The sequence below is a fragment of the Akebia trifoliata genome, chromosome 15, assembly GCF_017979445.1.
Source record: "Akebia trifoliata isolate Shusen 1 chromosome 15, ASM1797944v1, whole genome shotgun sequence".
Classification (NCBI taxonomy): Eukaryota; Viridiplantae; Streptophyta; class Magnoliopsida; order Ranunculales; family Lardizabalaceae; genus Akebia; species Akebia trifoliata.
The window spans coordinates 2,644,324-2,661,426 of NC_141389.1; the positions used below are offsets into that span (position 1 = coordinate 2,644,324).

At 35.5% G+C, this 17,103-nt stretch overlaps 1 protein-coding gene, 1 long non-coding RNA gene and 1 pseudogene across 6 annotated transcripts; 1 reads left to right on the forward strand and 2 right to left on the reverse strand.

Moving 5' to 3' along the window:
• Positions 1-542: 542 nt before the first annotated feature.
• Positions 543-10,915, reverse strand: LOC147383895 (nuclear poly(A) polymerase 4-like; annotated as a pseudogene). Its single transcript, XR_015172687.1, has 10 exons — positions 10,518-10,915; positions 8,597-8,674; positions 8,040-8,146; positions 6,634-6,696; positions 6,377-6,538; positions 2,261-2,374; positions 2,118-2,176; positions 1,695-2,027; positions 1,447-1,611; positions 543-1,287 (listed from the first exon to the last, which is right to left on the reverse strand). The product of XR_015172687.1 is annotated as a nuclear poly(A) polymerase 4-like (transcript).
• Positions 10,916-11,353: 438 nt separating this feature from the next.
• Positions 11,354-15,370, forward strand: LOC147383896 (uncharacterized). 4 transcript variants are annotated; one of them, XR_015173024.1, is made up of 6 exons: positions 11,354-11,716; positions 13,578-13,657; positions 13,758-13,899; positions 14,556-14,649; positions 14,881-15,009; positions 15,116-15,370. It is a non-coding gene; the product is annotated as an uncharacterized LOC147383896 (long non-coding RNA). The 4 variants fall into 4 exon arrangements; XR_015173022.1 differs by having other exon boundaries at positions 11,366-11,716; positions 13,758-14,649; XR_015173025.1 differs by lacking the exon at positions 14,881-15,009 and having other exon boundaries at positions 11,375-11,716.
• A 93-nt stretch (positions 15,371-15,463) lies between these two features.
• LOC147383897 (uncharacterized) lies at positions 15,464-16,771 on the reverse strand. The gene is made up of 2 exons (XM_086426224.1): positions 16,708-16,771; positions 15,464-15,900 (listed from the first exon to the last, which is right to left on the reverse strand). Exons 1-2 carry the CDS (start codon positions 16,769-16,771, stop codon positions 15,464-15,466), a joined length of 501 nt encoding a protein of 166 aa, XP_086282350.1.
• Positions 16,772-17,103: the final 332 nt, after the last annotated feature.

Genomic DNA, 17,103 nt, shown 5'->3' on the forward strand with positions numbered 1-17,103 from the left:
TCCTAACAGTAACCCTAAGACCGACGCGGAGAGAGAGAGAGAGAGAGATTCCAAACGTACGGCCAACGGGCGGAATATGCTAGTATTTATTTCTATTAAGGATTGTGACGTTATCATTCCATTCCATCTCGAACTCGGATTTTGAATCCGCCTCCACGTCGAACGTACTCCTCACTTTCTATTTTTTTATGCCACATCATCGATGAGATAAATGTAGTTGTCTTGGAAGATATTTACGAGCCCACTAACCTTATACATGGGGTCTTTGGTGGATGTCACGATATGTAATGTAAACATTAAACACAAATTGATGACTTCTAAGCATTCAATTTAATCATTTTTCATGATGAATCCTTGATCATTTTTATATAAATCTAATTGTTCTTTTTATTGGATGAACCTTTGATGATTACTTCTTTACCTTGGTCTTATCATCGGGAGATTAAAATAGAAGATGACTTACATTCCCTCATCTTCAACCTGTTACCATAATCATTTTTATTTTGTATCCTTAAAATCAACAATAAAAAAAACAAAAAAAGTTACATAAACATTTTGTACCTTAAACACCAAATCATAGTATTTCTACATTATGACGAAAGGCAAGTGGTGACTGTGTTGTGAAGCTACGTTACATGTGTTCTCCTCTTGCAAGGAGTTTGGTTTCAAGATGTTTGCGGTTGAAATCTCAGAAAACTAAAATGAAGGACACAACCAAATAGAATCGCAAAAAAACTGAAACATAAAATCCTAAAGTCCAACCAGTTTCTCTTTGGGGGCAGCACATGAGACGTGCTACTACTTTCAGGAGATAGGATTGACTCAGGCCTCTGTGGACTAACAGTAGCCCGTCTCTTTGGTTTATTTGGCCTCAAATCATCCACTTGTCGTCCAGCATCCTTCCTTTTCTTTAGACATCCAACTTTGCTCTCTTCACCATCATCTTTATGAAATGATTTCTTTCCCCGGGCTCATGACTTGTAGTAAGCCTTGTTGATGGTTGAGGTCGTTTATACCCTTTTGGATACACAATGAAGGTATCTGCTCCTTACATATATGAGAAACACAAATTTCCATCCCTGATTTCCTAAACATGCACCTGTTCACTGCATGCTTGAATTCATCGACTGTTCCACGAATATCAAGTTGCTGTTCTTCTTCCACTACAACCCCTTCTTTCCTCTTTAAACCCATAAAAAAAGCACAATGTGAACTCTGCTTGGAAGTGTCTATGTACTCAGTAGCATGTGGATGACACTGCAACTTCTCAAGTGTGTTGCGCTCTATCTGCAATTTTGTTCAAACGGAAAGCAAGGATTAGAAAAAAATAAATCATCATTTGTCTTGTTCTTTTTTACCCGTCTTTAGACAGGTTGTGATTTTGATTAAAGTATGGATTTTTGTGTCTTTTAGTCCTTAGCTGTATCCCAATAACATATATTTTACCTTCAGAGTCAGCTGCCTCAAGCGGGATACTACCCATCCCTTCCAAGCCCGCAAATCATCAACACCTGTTGCAACAATATCAACTTGCAAATAATTCTTATATGTTTCAAAGAAAAGGTAAGGCTCAAACAGAACACTCCACTGGGCTTTATTCAGCTCAATCTCCTATATCAAAGAAACGAAAAAATGAGTATGTTAAGTAACCAAGAGTAGATAAATAATAGTTAGAAAATTCTGCACAATCTTACCTCACAAATATTGTTACCCTTCTGGAATTGCTCCATCAGAATCCGAAGAGTACTCTTTGAGACATTGTAGCTAGAGTTCATGCAATGGTTACCAGGTGTAATAATCGGCATATTATGAGATCGGTCTCGTGGGTTCTTGCGAGGATCCCATACAGGAATTCCAAGTTTATCCTCTTCTATCGGACAGAGCATCACAGGGTTCGGCCAGCGCCACAGACTATAAACCCTGAAGAATCGGGAAACTAGCATGCTGGGAATGGCATTAGGATAAAGCTGGCATATACGAGCAACTAAAAGAGCCAAATTCACACCACCGAGAAATCCAGTCACCTGAACAAAGCAGAGCAGGAAAAAAATTGAAAATTGCAATCTTAAACTGATTGCCAAACTAGAAATGTGACACTTAAGGAGCATCTCTTACATTTGATATACGCCACGCCTTTTAGCCCAAACTTTAAACATCTGAGTGTCGTGCGAAAATGCTACAAAAAAAAGATACAGCTCCAAATAAGGATCTGAGAACCCATAAACTAAAATTCCAAGATTTAAGTATTTTAAATGTTCACCTCAACATTGGGAACAAGTTGGAGAATTTGATCTGTAACCCTGCAGCCGTTAAGACTTCGGACGGTTTTCTCGTCAACGTTGTTCAATACAGACCCATGGGATATGTCCAAGTCCTGTACAAAAGTGGTTGTTACAGATACGGGACATGGTAAAGCCAAACAAAAGCAACAATACATACCTAATTCGATATATGAGAAATTATGAGTATCTATTAACATCAAACAGAAAATTCAGCTTGATATGGCACAACAGTCAATATCCTGAAAAACATGAAAAAACTAAGAGCCTATTGATGCATGTCCAATATTTTTTCTTTTTCTTTTTTCTTTTTTCTTTTTTCTTTTTTCTTTTTTCTTTTTTCTTTTTTCTTTTTTCTTTTTTTGCAAGCATTTAGTAACCAGTATACACACTCATTGTCAATATTTAGCAGAATATGGCCTTAAACAGGGAATCCAATGAGACAACGAAGGAATCCAATCCAAGCTTTCTTCCCCAATTTGATTATTCCATGAATACGAGTGTCAAACCCAAAATTTAAAGCTCCAGATTGCTATTGATGTGCTGATTTGGCAAATAAGAAACAATGCTGGACAAAATGGCAACCTGTGCACCTGAAGAACAAACTATGTTTGAACAGTTTGGTTTCCAGCCCTGAGTTTGAAATATAAGAACTCGTAAGGATGAATTAAAAGCAAGATTGTCTGGATTTGCAATAGTTCACATCAGGATGGTATGTAAGGTTTCAAGAGTGAAATTTTGCACATTGGAAGAGAACTTCTCAATACATGGAGCCATGGCAGAAAAGTAATAAGGGTATGTTTGATTGCATGGAAAGTCACTTTCCATGGAATTTGAAATCCATGGAAAATTAGTTATGGAAAATAGGTAGGGTTGGAAAATCAAATTCCATTGTTTGATTTCACTTGGATAAAATCATGGAAAAAATATGAGAAAAAAGAAGAAGAGAAAAAGGAGGAAGAAGATGAAAGGAGAGGGACAGGAAGAAGATGACGATGACGAGGAAGAGGGAGGGAGAGGATGTGGCGACGGCGACGACGACGGAGACGGTGGCGACCACGACGGAGGTAAGTGAGGAAGATGGTGGGAGGAGAACGTGGTGGTGGTGGTGGCGGAGGAGGTGAGGGATGGAAAAGAAGAAAAAGAAGAAGAGAGAGGAGAGAAGGTGGTCGGAGACGGAGTCGGCAGCGACGGCGACGGCGATGGTGACGACGACTATGACGACGATGGCGACGACAACTATGACGACGATGGCGAGATTAATGTAATGGTGGTGGTGGTGGGGTAGTGGTGGTGGTAAGGAAGAATTGATGATGGAAAATATAGGTGGATTTCATTTTCCCACCCATATGGGTGGGAAAGTGAAATCCATGGGTGGGAAAGTGAAATCCATGATTTAGTGGACTTTTGAATAGGGTGGAAAATGAATTTCCATTTCCATGTGCAATCAAACACTTGAAAAATGTCATTTTCCATGAAAATTGATTTTCCACCCTATTTTCCATGTGCAATCAAACATACCCTAAGTGAAATGTGGTGGCAAAAATGGTCTCCTAAGTGGAGACCAGCAACGTAGCCCCTCCATTTTTCAGATAATTGCATGAAGGAAACTACTATCTTTAAAAGAAGTATTCATGTGTCCTTATAAGCAATAAAAAATAACATGAAGTCATACAACAAACCACTTCATACACCATCTTAATGACAGGAAATTTATAACCAGTCCAGAAAACTACTTGATTTTTTTTTACCATTTGACCAGATGTAATGACATAGACAGATAACTATATTATCCGAATAATACAAATCAAACATGCAGATATAAGGAGAAAAAAAAGGACGACAACCACACACCACACAAAAAAGAGAGGGTGGGGGGAACTATTTTAAATGCAACAAAGAAACACAGAAAAATTAAAATTCAATAATTACTCAATCATTAATTTTTTTTCAAATACACATATATAAAGGAAAGAAAAAAAAGATGTGAAAGCAATAGCTAAACCAAAAGAATAGATATACCCAAGCAAAACCAAACCAAAAGTCAAGGCCTAAACGCAACACAAGACCAATACTCCGTTGGAAAAGCCTTCGCACGGCTAAAATCACACCGAACTCATTCCGTTTTTGAAACTTCTGTGTTGGAATCGATGAGAACACATTTTAGTTGCCGATTCGTTCGGCTAAATCAGCCTATTCTCTCGACTGCCAACTCTTCAACGAGCCTCAGCAAAATCACACAGTTGATAAAACTCTACCCGATTCCTCCCTTGATTGAAGCACCGAGTTCGTAACTCGGTTTGTGAAATTCAACTCGTCTTCTTCAATCCTCTATTTTACTTCACTGTTTCAAAGTTCTCTAATGGCCTCTTCAACCTTCCCACTCCCCTTTCGCCTCCACCATCTCAACCCATCTCCTACAAAAACCAAAACCCTGATCAGGTTCATGATTCAACCTTCTCCGACACCACACACGAGTCTTTTTGACCCATTTGTCCTTCAACTTAGAAGACTCAACGTCAACACCACCAATTCAGAAACTCTTGCTTGAGATGGGGTTAGGGGCAGAGCTACCCAGGGGCAAGTCATTGAATTTTTTAAAGAAAAAAAAAAAACTCTGATTTAACCCCCTACCTTTGAGGTATATTAGAATTTACCCCTTTTTCTCATACTGACAACATACATAATAAAAATAATAATATAATATATAACCCCACTGCACCAAAGTTGTTGTTTGCACTTATAAAATACACAAAAGTAGTAGATTTTAAAACCTATGTTTTAATTGATATTTGATACACCTCGCCTAATTTTCAAACTGTCGATTTGCATCCAGCTGGAGCCCATTCAATTTTATTTTCAATAACGAACTGTTATTGGCATCCAAATTTACTTATTAAACCCAAATTAAAAGAAAGAAAAAAAAAAAATGTAATAATTGAGGATAAATAAAAATGGGGTGCCAGTAAAAGCCCTTTCTTGTTTCTCATTTTTGCTAGATGTCTTTTTTGGATTAAAGATTTTATACGAGCCTAATTATAATTGTAAAACAACTACTAAAATTGTTTGAACTAGTGTAATAATATTTGGGATATATTAATAAAAGTTTGGGTGCCAATAGAAACTCAAAAAAAGAAAAAAAAATTATTTAACTCCCCAAATTTTCTATTGATATTAGAGAGACCGTCATGCTTTTAAAATTAACAATGTGAATCTTAGGCCTTGATCTTTTGGTACTCATACCATACTAAAAACAAATCGATTTTACATCCAATACCAAAAACATCAAAAACAAATTTGAACCCACTAACCAAAAATAAAAATAAAAAATTATTTGAGAAGTTTGTTAGAAAAAAATAAATCAATTATACAAAGGAGGCCAAGAAAATCTGCTTAAAACAACAAAATAGAAATAAAGAATAACTAGGAAATAACAACATATTTTATAGGAATCATCGAGTATGTACGAGTTCATCAAGATAAACACCGATGGAAAATTGAGCAGGCACAATCTCCATGTTCAACAAGTGGGCTCAAACACAGTAACAAAATTATCAACATTTATACTTTTGTTAACATATTAGTATTTATATCAAATAAATAAAACTTTTTTTAATATTATTTTTAATTTCATCCAGCAATTTTTAGACAGCGGGTTACCAAACAGTTCAACATCTTAACAGCATAATTAAACAGCATGTTACCAAACAATATATTCAATTCAGCAACAGCAACAACAACTTTCTCTCAGCTTCAGCAACTTAATTCAGCATCAGCAACTTTACATACAGCTTTTCCAAACAGAGCACAAATCTTATGAAAACTCGCTGTTTTCTAGCCCAATATGAAGGAGTCAGATTATTTCCAAGTTCATATCTCATCGAAGGGAAATATCAAGAGGTCAGAGCAACCTTTAATGCACTAGGTAATTAACAGAAACAAGGACTTAGCATATCCTATACGCCAATGTGTAGGTAACAATACAAACACATACAGACAGAAAAAAAGGGGTCTTCATAAAGCCAAGGAAAATTGGACTTAAGAATTAAGTCAAAACTGTTTTTAAAAAATACTCAGGCACTTTCACATGGACTTACTTCTGGAACAACTAAACGGTCAATACTCGCGTAAAGAAGATCGATTGATATTCCGCGTAGCTTAAATTTCAATACTGGGACATATGCGTCAGGAACTGGTTGTAGTTCAGTCACTTCCTCCATATCAGCCAGGATATCATGTAAAACAATAAAGAAATGTCCCTGTTGAAAACAACCAATAAATTTAAATCACCCGAATATTATAGCCAGAGTTCATTTATCAATGATTCAACACGAATAAGCCAACTGCATTCTACCTCTCGATTTATGTATGATGGCCCAACACACAGAGTGTCTATGTCAGCTCCAGGACCGTGTACCTAAAAATATAGTAAGATTAAAGGATTATTGCCATAATCAACAATTCAATATTCAACAAGTAAGACTTCTTGTTTTTTTTTTTTTTCAAAATTCTTGAGTTCATTCATTCTACATATTTGCTAAACCTGAAAATATGGTAAATGGTAATGAAATTAGATATAAAAAAGACCATCAAAATATTTTCCAATACTATTTTAATAATTGCAATTTTTATATTTTTTCAATTTTTACTATTAAAAAACAAGCACAAAAAGTTTTATGCGACCACATATGCTATGTGGATCCCCTATGTGCATAGTAAATCCTGATCAAATATCACCTCATACGCTACTTGAAAACACTGCTTAAATGTTAGTTGTGTTGACTTACCAGCTTGCTTGGTAGTTAGTATTATCTTATTAGTAATGACATATTTAGATTATGCTTTCTACTTTCTTTCTTTCTTTCTTAGAAAGACTTTACTACACTTTAAAAATTAAAACATTAATTTTTTTTTGTCGTTTAAGCCCTACCTAGACCCTTCGTCCTCACCTAGGCCTCAAAGGAGTCCACCGCCTAGGCTCCACAACATTTTAAAACAACTTGGATGGCTAAATCTATGCCTGTATGGCAAGTTTGTAATTTCCCTACTTTCTTTCATTATATATACATTTGGTATAGGGTTAGGGGTAGTTAGCAAATGAAGTTGTGTTCAAGGGGTTCGAACCTAGGGACGTGGAACAACACTCCACATGTCTTAGTGCATCACAACAATATATAACATCAATTATCAACTACACCTCCAGTCAAAAAAACATATTATCCACTATGGAAAGTTCCTTGATATTTGAACTTAATACCATCCTTCCACAATTTTTGTTTTGGCCCAAATACCATCTTTTTGGACTCTTTCACCTACGACTTCCTCCTCACTAACACTATTATTGATCTTCATTTTGCATGAAAAAAACTAGCTCAATTTGTCTTTTTTTTTTTTCATGCAACTCTAATAGTTTATACAATGTTCATAATGATCTTGTCCTTAAAGCACTCATCAATTTCTCAGTTTACAACTACAGTAAAGATACAACAACTCAAAATCAGTATGCTTCATTTTAGATTTTCAGCTATATTTGGGTACCAATTTGTTCCCTGAGTCAATTAGTATATCATGTACTTGACGAGAAAGCCTACGTTCACCTATGATAACACAACTATCTACATATTTCCAATGCTACTTTATATAAGTCAAGATCATAACACTCAAGATTCAAATTTCATGATTATTCCATGCAATACATTTTGGGGCATGTATTTTAAAATAAAAAATATTACAGATGAGCGATCTCAACACATATCTTACCCCTAATCGATAAGATCCAAAAGTAAATATAACAGCATTTGCATCCTGAACCAATCCATCGCAGTACCCTCTTGACAAGTCAAGTCCTTCACCCAAGCTTTTACAACCTAAAACGTGGAATGAACAGTAACGAAATGTTTCAAGAAGTGGAAAATTGAAACTTCCAAAGCAAATTGAGAAATATGCGTGCAGAAAATATAAACTACAATTGTAATCAGATCTAGAGCCCAACTGGTGCACTCATGGTCAAATAACCATAATATTTTTTTCATGGCATTTCTGATTTAAAGGAGAAAAAATGACAACTTTTTGAATTTTTATTACTATTTGCTACAGTGGCTTGTAACAAGCCCATGGCAGAAATTTCACATTATAAACTGCCACATATGATTACCATGAAAACACTCACAATCACAGGACAAAGAGAACACCACTCCTAGAATATATGAAGGAAACTGCAAATTACAAATAGCTATAATATAAATTTATATTAATATATATATAAGGACAAAACAGAAGCATGAAGATTTTTCTTACATAGAGATTTCGTTTGTTACCTGATCGATATGGGCAAGAACCTCTTCTCTCTTCATAGTTTCGTCCCGGCTCTCATGAAGCCCAGCATCAACCAAGAACTTCAATAGGGTCAAAAAATTATTATCAGAAAATCTGCATGTTGGATAACAAGTAAAGAATATAAAAAAGAAGAAGCAATCTTTAATGTACCAAAACATGTTACGTACCCACTTAAATCATATCACAAAAATAAGAAAAAAGAAGAAAAAAAATGAGATTGATCTCGTTCGAGGGAGATCGGACCTCCTAGGCCACCAATTCGAGACGGTGAATCTCCAAAATCCAATAGGATCTTAATAATAATTTCTCTGCATATTTTTCATTAGTCTAATAATGAATTTAAATACAAAGAATTACTACATTAACTACCCACTTATCCAAACTACCCACTCTCCTATTCATTCAAGTAACTACCCCATAAGCATAATTCCATAACTCTTACACAATTCGTAACTACCCTTACCCATTACCTAAGACTCCTTGACTAATTAAAACAATTAAAATAAAATACATCAAGATGCATCAAATCTTGATACAAGATAATAAATTTCTAGGCACATAACATTCTCTACCCCTTGTAAAAAAACCTTGTCCTCAAGGTTTCAATCTAAAAAGTATTCCCTCCCCCTTCATCTTCAACTTCCTTTCCATCATCTCGCTCGTCAATTTCATCAATTTCTTTTGGCCAATTCCCCTCTAAAAGGAAAAGCTGCTGAACTTTACATTTATGACCTTGGAAAAATTTCTCATCGCAATTATACCATAACCCACGATCTCTACGCTCTTTCATGTCTACAGGTGAGAGTCGTTTAAGAGCAGCTGATAATAGTTTTCCTGAATGAACGATTGTGTTGGTGTCATTTGTAGGGTCGTTCATCCGCTTTCAAGCCAATATTTTTTCTTCTTGCATGCAAGCGAGGCCGATTGCATCAGTGAGTGTTGTTGGTTTCAACATCTAAACACTCAAACGAATTTCTTCCTTCAATCCTCCCACAAAACAACTCATCATGAAGGACTCATTAAGACCTTCAGTTCTGTTTGCTAACTCTTCAAACTGAGTTTGATATTGGTCCACCGAAGACGTTTGTTGCAGTTTAGACAGCATAGCCGTTGGATCCTCGTATGGTGAAGATCCGAATCTAACTTGCAAAGCAGAAACAAGTGATTCCCAATTTGAAATCGCTCCTGACCGTTCCATCCAACGAAACCACTGGAGTGCCTTCCCTTCCATGTGAAAGGAGGCTATAAGTAGCCTTTGTGTGAACGGTGTCTGCTGGTGTAAAAAGAATTGCTCTGCCCTATAAAGCCAACCATCTGGATCCACCCCAGTAAACCTTGGAAATTCCAGTCGTACTGTCCGAGTTTGAATTCCCTTGTTAATATCAAATTGATAAGGTTCATCAAGTCTGTTAATTGTCTTACTGGAACTCTCCCCAATCTCCTTGCCTTTTTCTTTAGAGAGGTGCTCAATTTTGGTGTCCAAACTTGAAACCTTTATCACTAGTTCATTAAGCATCTTCCCATGAATCTCTGTGGTTTCCTTCAAGAAACCCATCATCTCATCGAGTTTGGCATTTCGTATTCTTTCCGCCATTCCAAAATCCACCGCTCTGATACTAATGTTACGTACCCACTTAAATCATATCACAAAAATAAGAAAAAATAAGAAAAAGAATGAGATCAATCTTGTTCGAGGGAGATCGGACCTCCTAGGCCACCAATTCGAGACTGTGAATCTCCAAAATCCAATAGGATCTTAATAATAATTCTCTGCATATTTTTCATTAGTCTAATAATGAATTTAAATACAAAGAATTACTACATTAACTACCCACTTATCCAAACTACCCACTCTCCTATTCATTCAAGATAATAAATTTCTAGGCACATAACAAAACATACCTTCTCCAATTCCAAACTTCTCTGAAAATCTGCCTCTGTCGGCCCAGCTACAGAAATCGGTTCTGACCCTCGAAACTGTTTCGTAGGTGTTGGGGGTGGCGGACCATTCAAACCCTTAGAACGAACCATCTCTACGGAAACCAAAAACCCTAACCCTAAAAGTTATAATAAAAAAAAAATTGCTCTAATTCTTATAAAGACGGGAGGAAGGAAGAGATCGAATCTGAAGCCCGAGCGAATAGTATGAAATAAAGACGGTAATGAAATCGGATCGATGGAGATGGATTACCAAAAACTGATAAATCGATGAACAAAAAAGCCTAAAACCTCAAAAGAACAACGGACCTTGAAGAAACCAACGGACAAGAGAAACCTAAAAACCGTAAACTCTCAAGGAGAAGTTCTTGCAAGATTCGAATAGAAACAAAGATTTAAAAAACCCTAAATCAGAGAAACGAGGCAAATCGAGTTGTGCAGAAAGGGCGACAGGAAGAAACGATGATATTAATCTAATAAATGTGGAGAGAAGAAAAGAGAAACCCTTTTGAAATATTTTATAATTTCAATTCTGCCCTTAAATCTCTTTTAAGATATTTTAAAATTCTAAAATTCTCCCCGGTCAATCCAAACACGATAGGGGGAAATTGAGTTTCTCTTCTTTTCTCTTACGCTGTGTTTGGATTGAGGGAAGGGAAGAGAAAATATGCTATTTTCTCTTCCTTTCTCCTGTTTGGATTGTTAAGTGGAGGGAAGAGAAGCAAAATGGAGGGAAGAGGAGGGAAAAACTCAAAATTTTTGTTCCCCCAAAAATGGAGAGACGAGGAGGGAAGGGAAGAGACCATGTTTTCTATTCCAAAATTGCCCTCACCCTTTTGTCAAATTTCCAAAAGAAATAGATATTGGCAGGCCGTTTATTACTACTTACACCCGAGTATTAAAAGAGATTTCAGAAACCCTAGAGGTGTACAGATTACAAAACGAAGGAGGCCGAACCGATCTCGAGTAGGTGACGACCTCTCTCTCTCTCTCTCATTCTAGTCCTTCCTGGTCGCCATCTCTATAGTGGAGCAGATATCACGGTTGCTGCTGTTTCTGCTACAGAGAATCGAGATCCATGTTTCAGGATTCTAAAAGTAAATTATGAAAATCAAGTTCTTGAATTCAGAGAGAAGCCAGAGGAGGAACCACTGAATCCTACTGTAAGTTCCCCACTTTGTTCTCTGATGTAATGTGTCCTATTTTATGTTTAGTCTCCTATTCTATGTTTAGCTTTTGTTTCTGTTAATTGGAGTGTTGATAAAGCGAAGGAGGAGTACGTACATAACACATAATTTGGACTTTTAATTTGTTGACAAAAAACAGAGGAAATTAAAAAAAAAACTGTGATAGTCACGAGTTTATAGCCATTTACTTAGTAGACTCGAAGGAAAGTTACTGCCTCAAGCTTTCCACAATGTACGAAGCGTAGAGATCCCTGCAACACAAAACAGTCCAAATAAGATAAGTACCCAGAAATCACATGGAAACTATCACGAACAGAGTATCAGGAAATTAACCAACATGCTCTTAAGTGGTATTGTTCACTAATGGACGATCAATCATTAAGGAGTTTTGGAGCTGAGCCAAAAGTTATAAGATAGTGGGCTGAACTAACTTGCATTCGGAATATCTTTAGGAGCATTACTTTCAAAGTATCGATAATTAAAATGTAATGTTGGTGCAAAAGGGTTCTTCGGATGCAAAACCTGAAAATTGCCATTTCTAATGATTGAGGCAACTGGATTCTCCTTGAGATGTATTTTCAAATAGAATTCCTTTTGGGTGTCATGGATTGATCCAATGCTGCGTTTTTACAGTTTCCATTAAGTTGTAGCAGAAGGATTTTTTCATTCTCTCTCGAGTTTTAAGATATTTCCTCCATGCCCCCATAGCTTTCATTTGTGTACTATCTATGTTTGTAACTGAGTATCCTTTACTCAATAAAATAAGATGAAGTTTAGTAGACTTTATCGATGTAGAATGATTCTGGATTCCTTATATTGGATCCTTAACTGGTAGTCGGAACCGTAATTTTGTTAAATTCAATACTAGGATACGTTCACTAAAATTTGAAATGACGCAACTTCACTTTATTGAGATGATTCTTAATATTGAAAGATTTAGATTCAATTTCATTGATAAGATGGTGAGGTAACATAAAGTTTTGGGTCTCAGATTTAGTCATGAAAGTCACTATAGTTTATATTTATATAGCCCTCACTTGTCACGTATAGATTCCTAAAACCAAATCAATCCAAAAAAAAAATAATAATAATAGACCAAAGTTAATTATTTCAAAAGTAAGGGTGGGGTGTTGCTTACACACCCTATTTGTTTGTCGGGGAATATAGTGGAGACCACCGTATCTAATGGTTAATGACAGAATCTAATTAAGCATACTGTGCTTTTCTCCCCTCTTGTAAAAATTCCCTATGGTAGCTAATATCTTGATTTCTGAAAGTAGGATGGAATCTCATATTGTGTCTCTTTTATTGCTTGGGAGAGTATTGCGGCTATCTTACTACTCATTAAAATACTATATAGAGGTGGTAAGTGGTGACATTGTGATGCTTCAAGTAACCCAATTGCCCTATATTAGAATAGTTTATATATATATATATATTAACAAGAAGATACTTTCTTTTCCTTATGTGGACACAAGTTCCATTTGATTCAGTTTCACTTCTATACCATGTGTTTTGTAGGAGCTGATGATCCAAAATTGTGAGAACTTCTAAAAATAATTTTTTTTTTTCTTTTAACTATGTTGCATGATTGAGTTTGTTTTTATCTTGAGGAAATTAATGTGATTTCTTTAATTTGTTTCAGCCCCGAACATTAAAACTCGAAGAAAAGAGTTTTTCTAGTTACAATTCTCAATTAAAAATACAGCACCCCTTGTGTTGGCCAAACCATTTAATGCACTTCTTTTTTTCAGTTGCATGGTTCAATAATTTTTATATCACGCTGAGCTTGTATGTATGACATGTTACTCATTGTTTTGTGTTTTGTGTTTTGCAGATTCTTTGCTTTGTGGATTTCATGAGTATAACAATAGCATTTGAATGAATTGATCTTTGTACTGATGATTGAGGAGATAGGTACCAATTCTGGATTTTAGGTAACTGCACCATTATTTCTGGTGAAACATGCCTGGAGTTCTAATATTTCTGGTTTCAATTGGAAATCTCTTTGTTTTAGATGGTTGGCAAGCTAGGAAATAGAAGAAGGATTGTATTTGAAACTGAAAACAGGCACAATGATTAGGAGACCATTTCTGTTAATGTATTTGTACTTACTAATCTACATATTTCTCTCATCAGGAGTTATTTTGTACAACAAGGTAATGCGTCTTTTTGTTTTTCTTTATGTGCCTGTGTCTTGCCAACATTCATTCCTAATATTCTGATTCTGTATACCTTGAGTAGTCTTTTTATTTCTGAAATTGTGTAAACTTCCATTCCTAGATTGAACTTCCATTCACTTAGGGCTTCAATCCAATATTTAACGGGGCCTTCGATTTTACGTTCTAAAAGGGTTAGACCTAGGGTACATGGGCAACATAGGTTATGGGAAAGTTTGGACTGGATTTAAAGGGATTTTAGGTAGGTTTTGAGGTCTAGAAAACGGGTTTGGGCAGAACCATAGGTGCTGTATTTTATGGGTACAGGTATAGCTTGAGATTTGGAAAAGTTTGATGGGTTTTTTAGGTGGGAATTAATGGTTTGGCCATCACAAGGGGTGCTGTATTTTTAAGGCTTGCCTCATTGATATGAATTCTTAATGAGAACCATTTGGTCAAGATGCTTATGTCAGATGGTAACTTGGTAGGAGTTCATAATTAAGTGGTTGGTTGGTTGGTTACTAGTAAACCACTTGTTCTGTGTGAGCTCTCTTAGTTAGTATGCCATCTATGCGACTATCGCCAATTGCCTAAATCTCTCATTTTTTAGAGAGTTGAATTAAATGTTGCTGGCAAACTGACTTCTTTTTTTTCAGTGAGATGATAGAAGGTGTAGGTCATGAGTACTTGGAAGAGTTATTTGGTTGTTGCGAATCAGTGTTGGTTGAAAATGTTCTTCTAGTTCTACAGGTAACATTATTTTGCCAGGAAGCTTTTTAATTATGGTTGCTCTTAATGGCATGCCACTTCATAGTTGGTGATGAATAGTTGTTGCAAGATAACTTTATTCTTGATATCTTGAAGCCCGGCTAACATGGGACCTGCTTATCAACTAGTTCAGTTATCATATATTGCATGTCATCTCAAAAAAATCTCTGTTTATCCTTAGAGTCTGATATTGTGTTACTTCTTGGATTCCAGTAAAATACTTGCATTGGGATTCGATGAGAAGTTCATCAGGACATGGGAATATTATTATGTCTATTGTGCAGCAGATTTTAAAACACGTACTCTCGAAAATATTATTTTGTCAATGAACACAACTTTCAGGTCCATGAAAAAAAGCTGGTCTTACTGCCATCTTATAATGTTTTCTTCTTTTAATTTGATTGATATGTGACTGATGATTATGGTCGTTTTCACATTATTTATGTAGGTGAAGAGGTTTGCATGCTTGTACACAAGCCAAGTTATCAACTTAAGCTTATACTCGCCCGACAAATACTACGGACCAAGCGAAGACTTCATGCCCCATGAATTCGATATACTTGCCATCTAACTTAACGGAAATGGTGATTGATTGATTGATCTTTATAGTGAAAAATGTGGTGTCATGTAATAAATGTTTGTCAAATTGTTCTGGATCCATGTATCTTAACATGTCACTTGTGATTATAAATCAAGTTCTTCACTTTGATTTCAGAATTGGAATTGATTTCACTTGGAAAATTCGAATTAATAAATTTCACTTGATCTTATCCTTTATCAAAATCACTTAAAATGATCATTGAACAGACATTGTTTTATGTTTCTTGGCAAAAATGTAAACCACAACACCAATTTGAGATCCAGGTGATAGAGGATCCAAGTGAATCTTCTGAACTTCAAACATCTTCCTTGCCTTTTTGAAGTAAATGGAATCAAAACACCTCTTCAGAAGAGCCATCAAGAACATGACATCATTGTCTCCATTTAAGAACAATCGAAGTATATTAAGAAGAGCTTCAAAGAAGTAATCGTAGTAAACAACATTAAAACCTAAGATAACATCAAACACTTCTCCAATTGATCCCACATCTTTAACCTCTCCCCATATAAGAGATTTGACATTGACAATCACACCCTTCAATCCAACTGCATTGGCATTTATGGTTGTATTGAATTGGAGGTTGTAAAGGATGTGAGGGAGATCAGTGAGAGTGACATTGGCATCGAGGATTGCTACAACATCAATGCCATAGTTGACCTTTTATTGCTTTCTTCTCCTCAAGAGGTAAATTAGGGTTGGCTTGGTTCTTTAGTCGAAAAAACTCGAAAATTGGAAATGGGTGGGTTTTATTAATGTCAAGCTCACAACTTTTTGTTTGAAAAAATGATGAACTTGATAGTAATTTAAAAAGCATCGAGTTCGCCAGTAAACAAAAAGTGAACTTGTCAATAAATAGTAGTGAATTCGATATTAAAAAAAATCCTTCTGCGAGGGTCCCTTAAGTAATTTTTTCTAAATAAAGAAATTTACTATTAATTTTAAGTGCAATGGTTATTTGTAGACTATGAAGGGTATAATAGTCATTTGGACTAAAAATAATTTCTTATTATGATATTTGGTTGAAAGATAAATATTTATCATATTCTTTACAAATGAGTTTAAGTGTTTATATTTTGTATTATTGTACAAATAGAATTTTATTCTTTAGACTATGAAGGGTATAATAGTCATTTAACAAGAATAATTTCTCTTCTCTTCTCTTATGAATCCTAACCAAACAGAAGAAACTTGATTCTTTCTCTTCTTTTCTCTTTCAATCCAAACAAGATGAAGAGAAACTAGTCTTCTCTTCCCTTCCCTTCCCTTCCCTTAATGAGTTTCTCTTCCCTCCCCTTCCCTCAATCCAAACACAGCGTTAATGAATTTCTTTTCTCTCCATTTCTCACAATCCAAATATAACCTTAAGTAGAGATTATTTGGGATCTTGGTAATTATATGAATGAATGGAAATAATCTTATGGAGCTTATTATAGACTTACAATGGTGCCCAATCTTTTGCATTTGACCTTGCTTGGTCCACAAATTTTTTCCGGTCATGTTCATCTCTCGTTTGGAAAAAAACAAAAAACAAAAACAAAAGACAAAAAATCAATTTTCTTGCAAGTTCAAGGCTGGCATTAGCATTTTTGATGCCTAAATTATATGAAAATGTCATTAAAGTGCTTTAAATTGAATAAAGTTGGATTCTAAAATGGTCCTAGAGGTTTCTATCCATCCTCTCATTCAAGTCTCACATGGAGGTTTAATTGCAAACAAGTTTGATTGGGTTGCTAGATGGGATACAAACTCAGTGAATTAAGGCTCTAATTAACACACACACAAAAAAACTGAAAAAGGATTGAGGGGCATAGCAGTGGGAAGCATAATGCAAATAA

What these genes read in the sequence shown, in the direction of transcription:
- LOC147383897 (XM_086426224.1), bottom strand. Translation starts at nt 16,771, where the DNA reads ATGAACATGACCGGAAAAAATTTGTGGACCAAGCAAGGTCAAATGCAA. An exon ending in GCAAAAGATTGGGCACCATT is followed by an intron (nt 15,901 to 16,707) that starts GTAAGTCTATAA and finishes TTGATGTTGTAG; the next exon opens with CAATCCTCGATGCCAATGTC.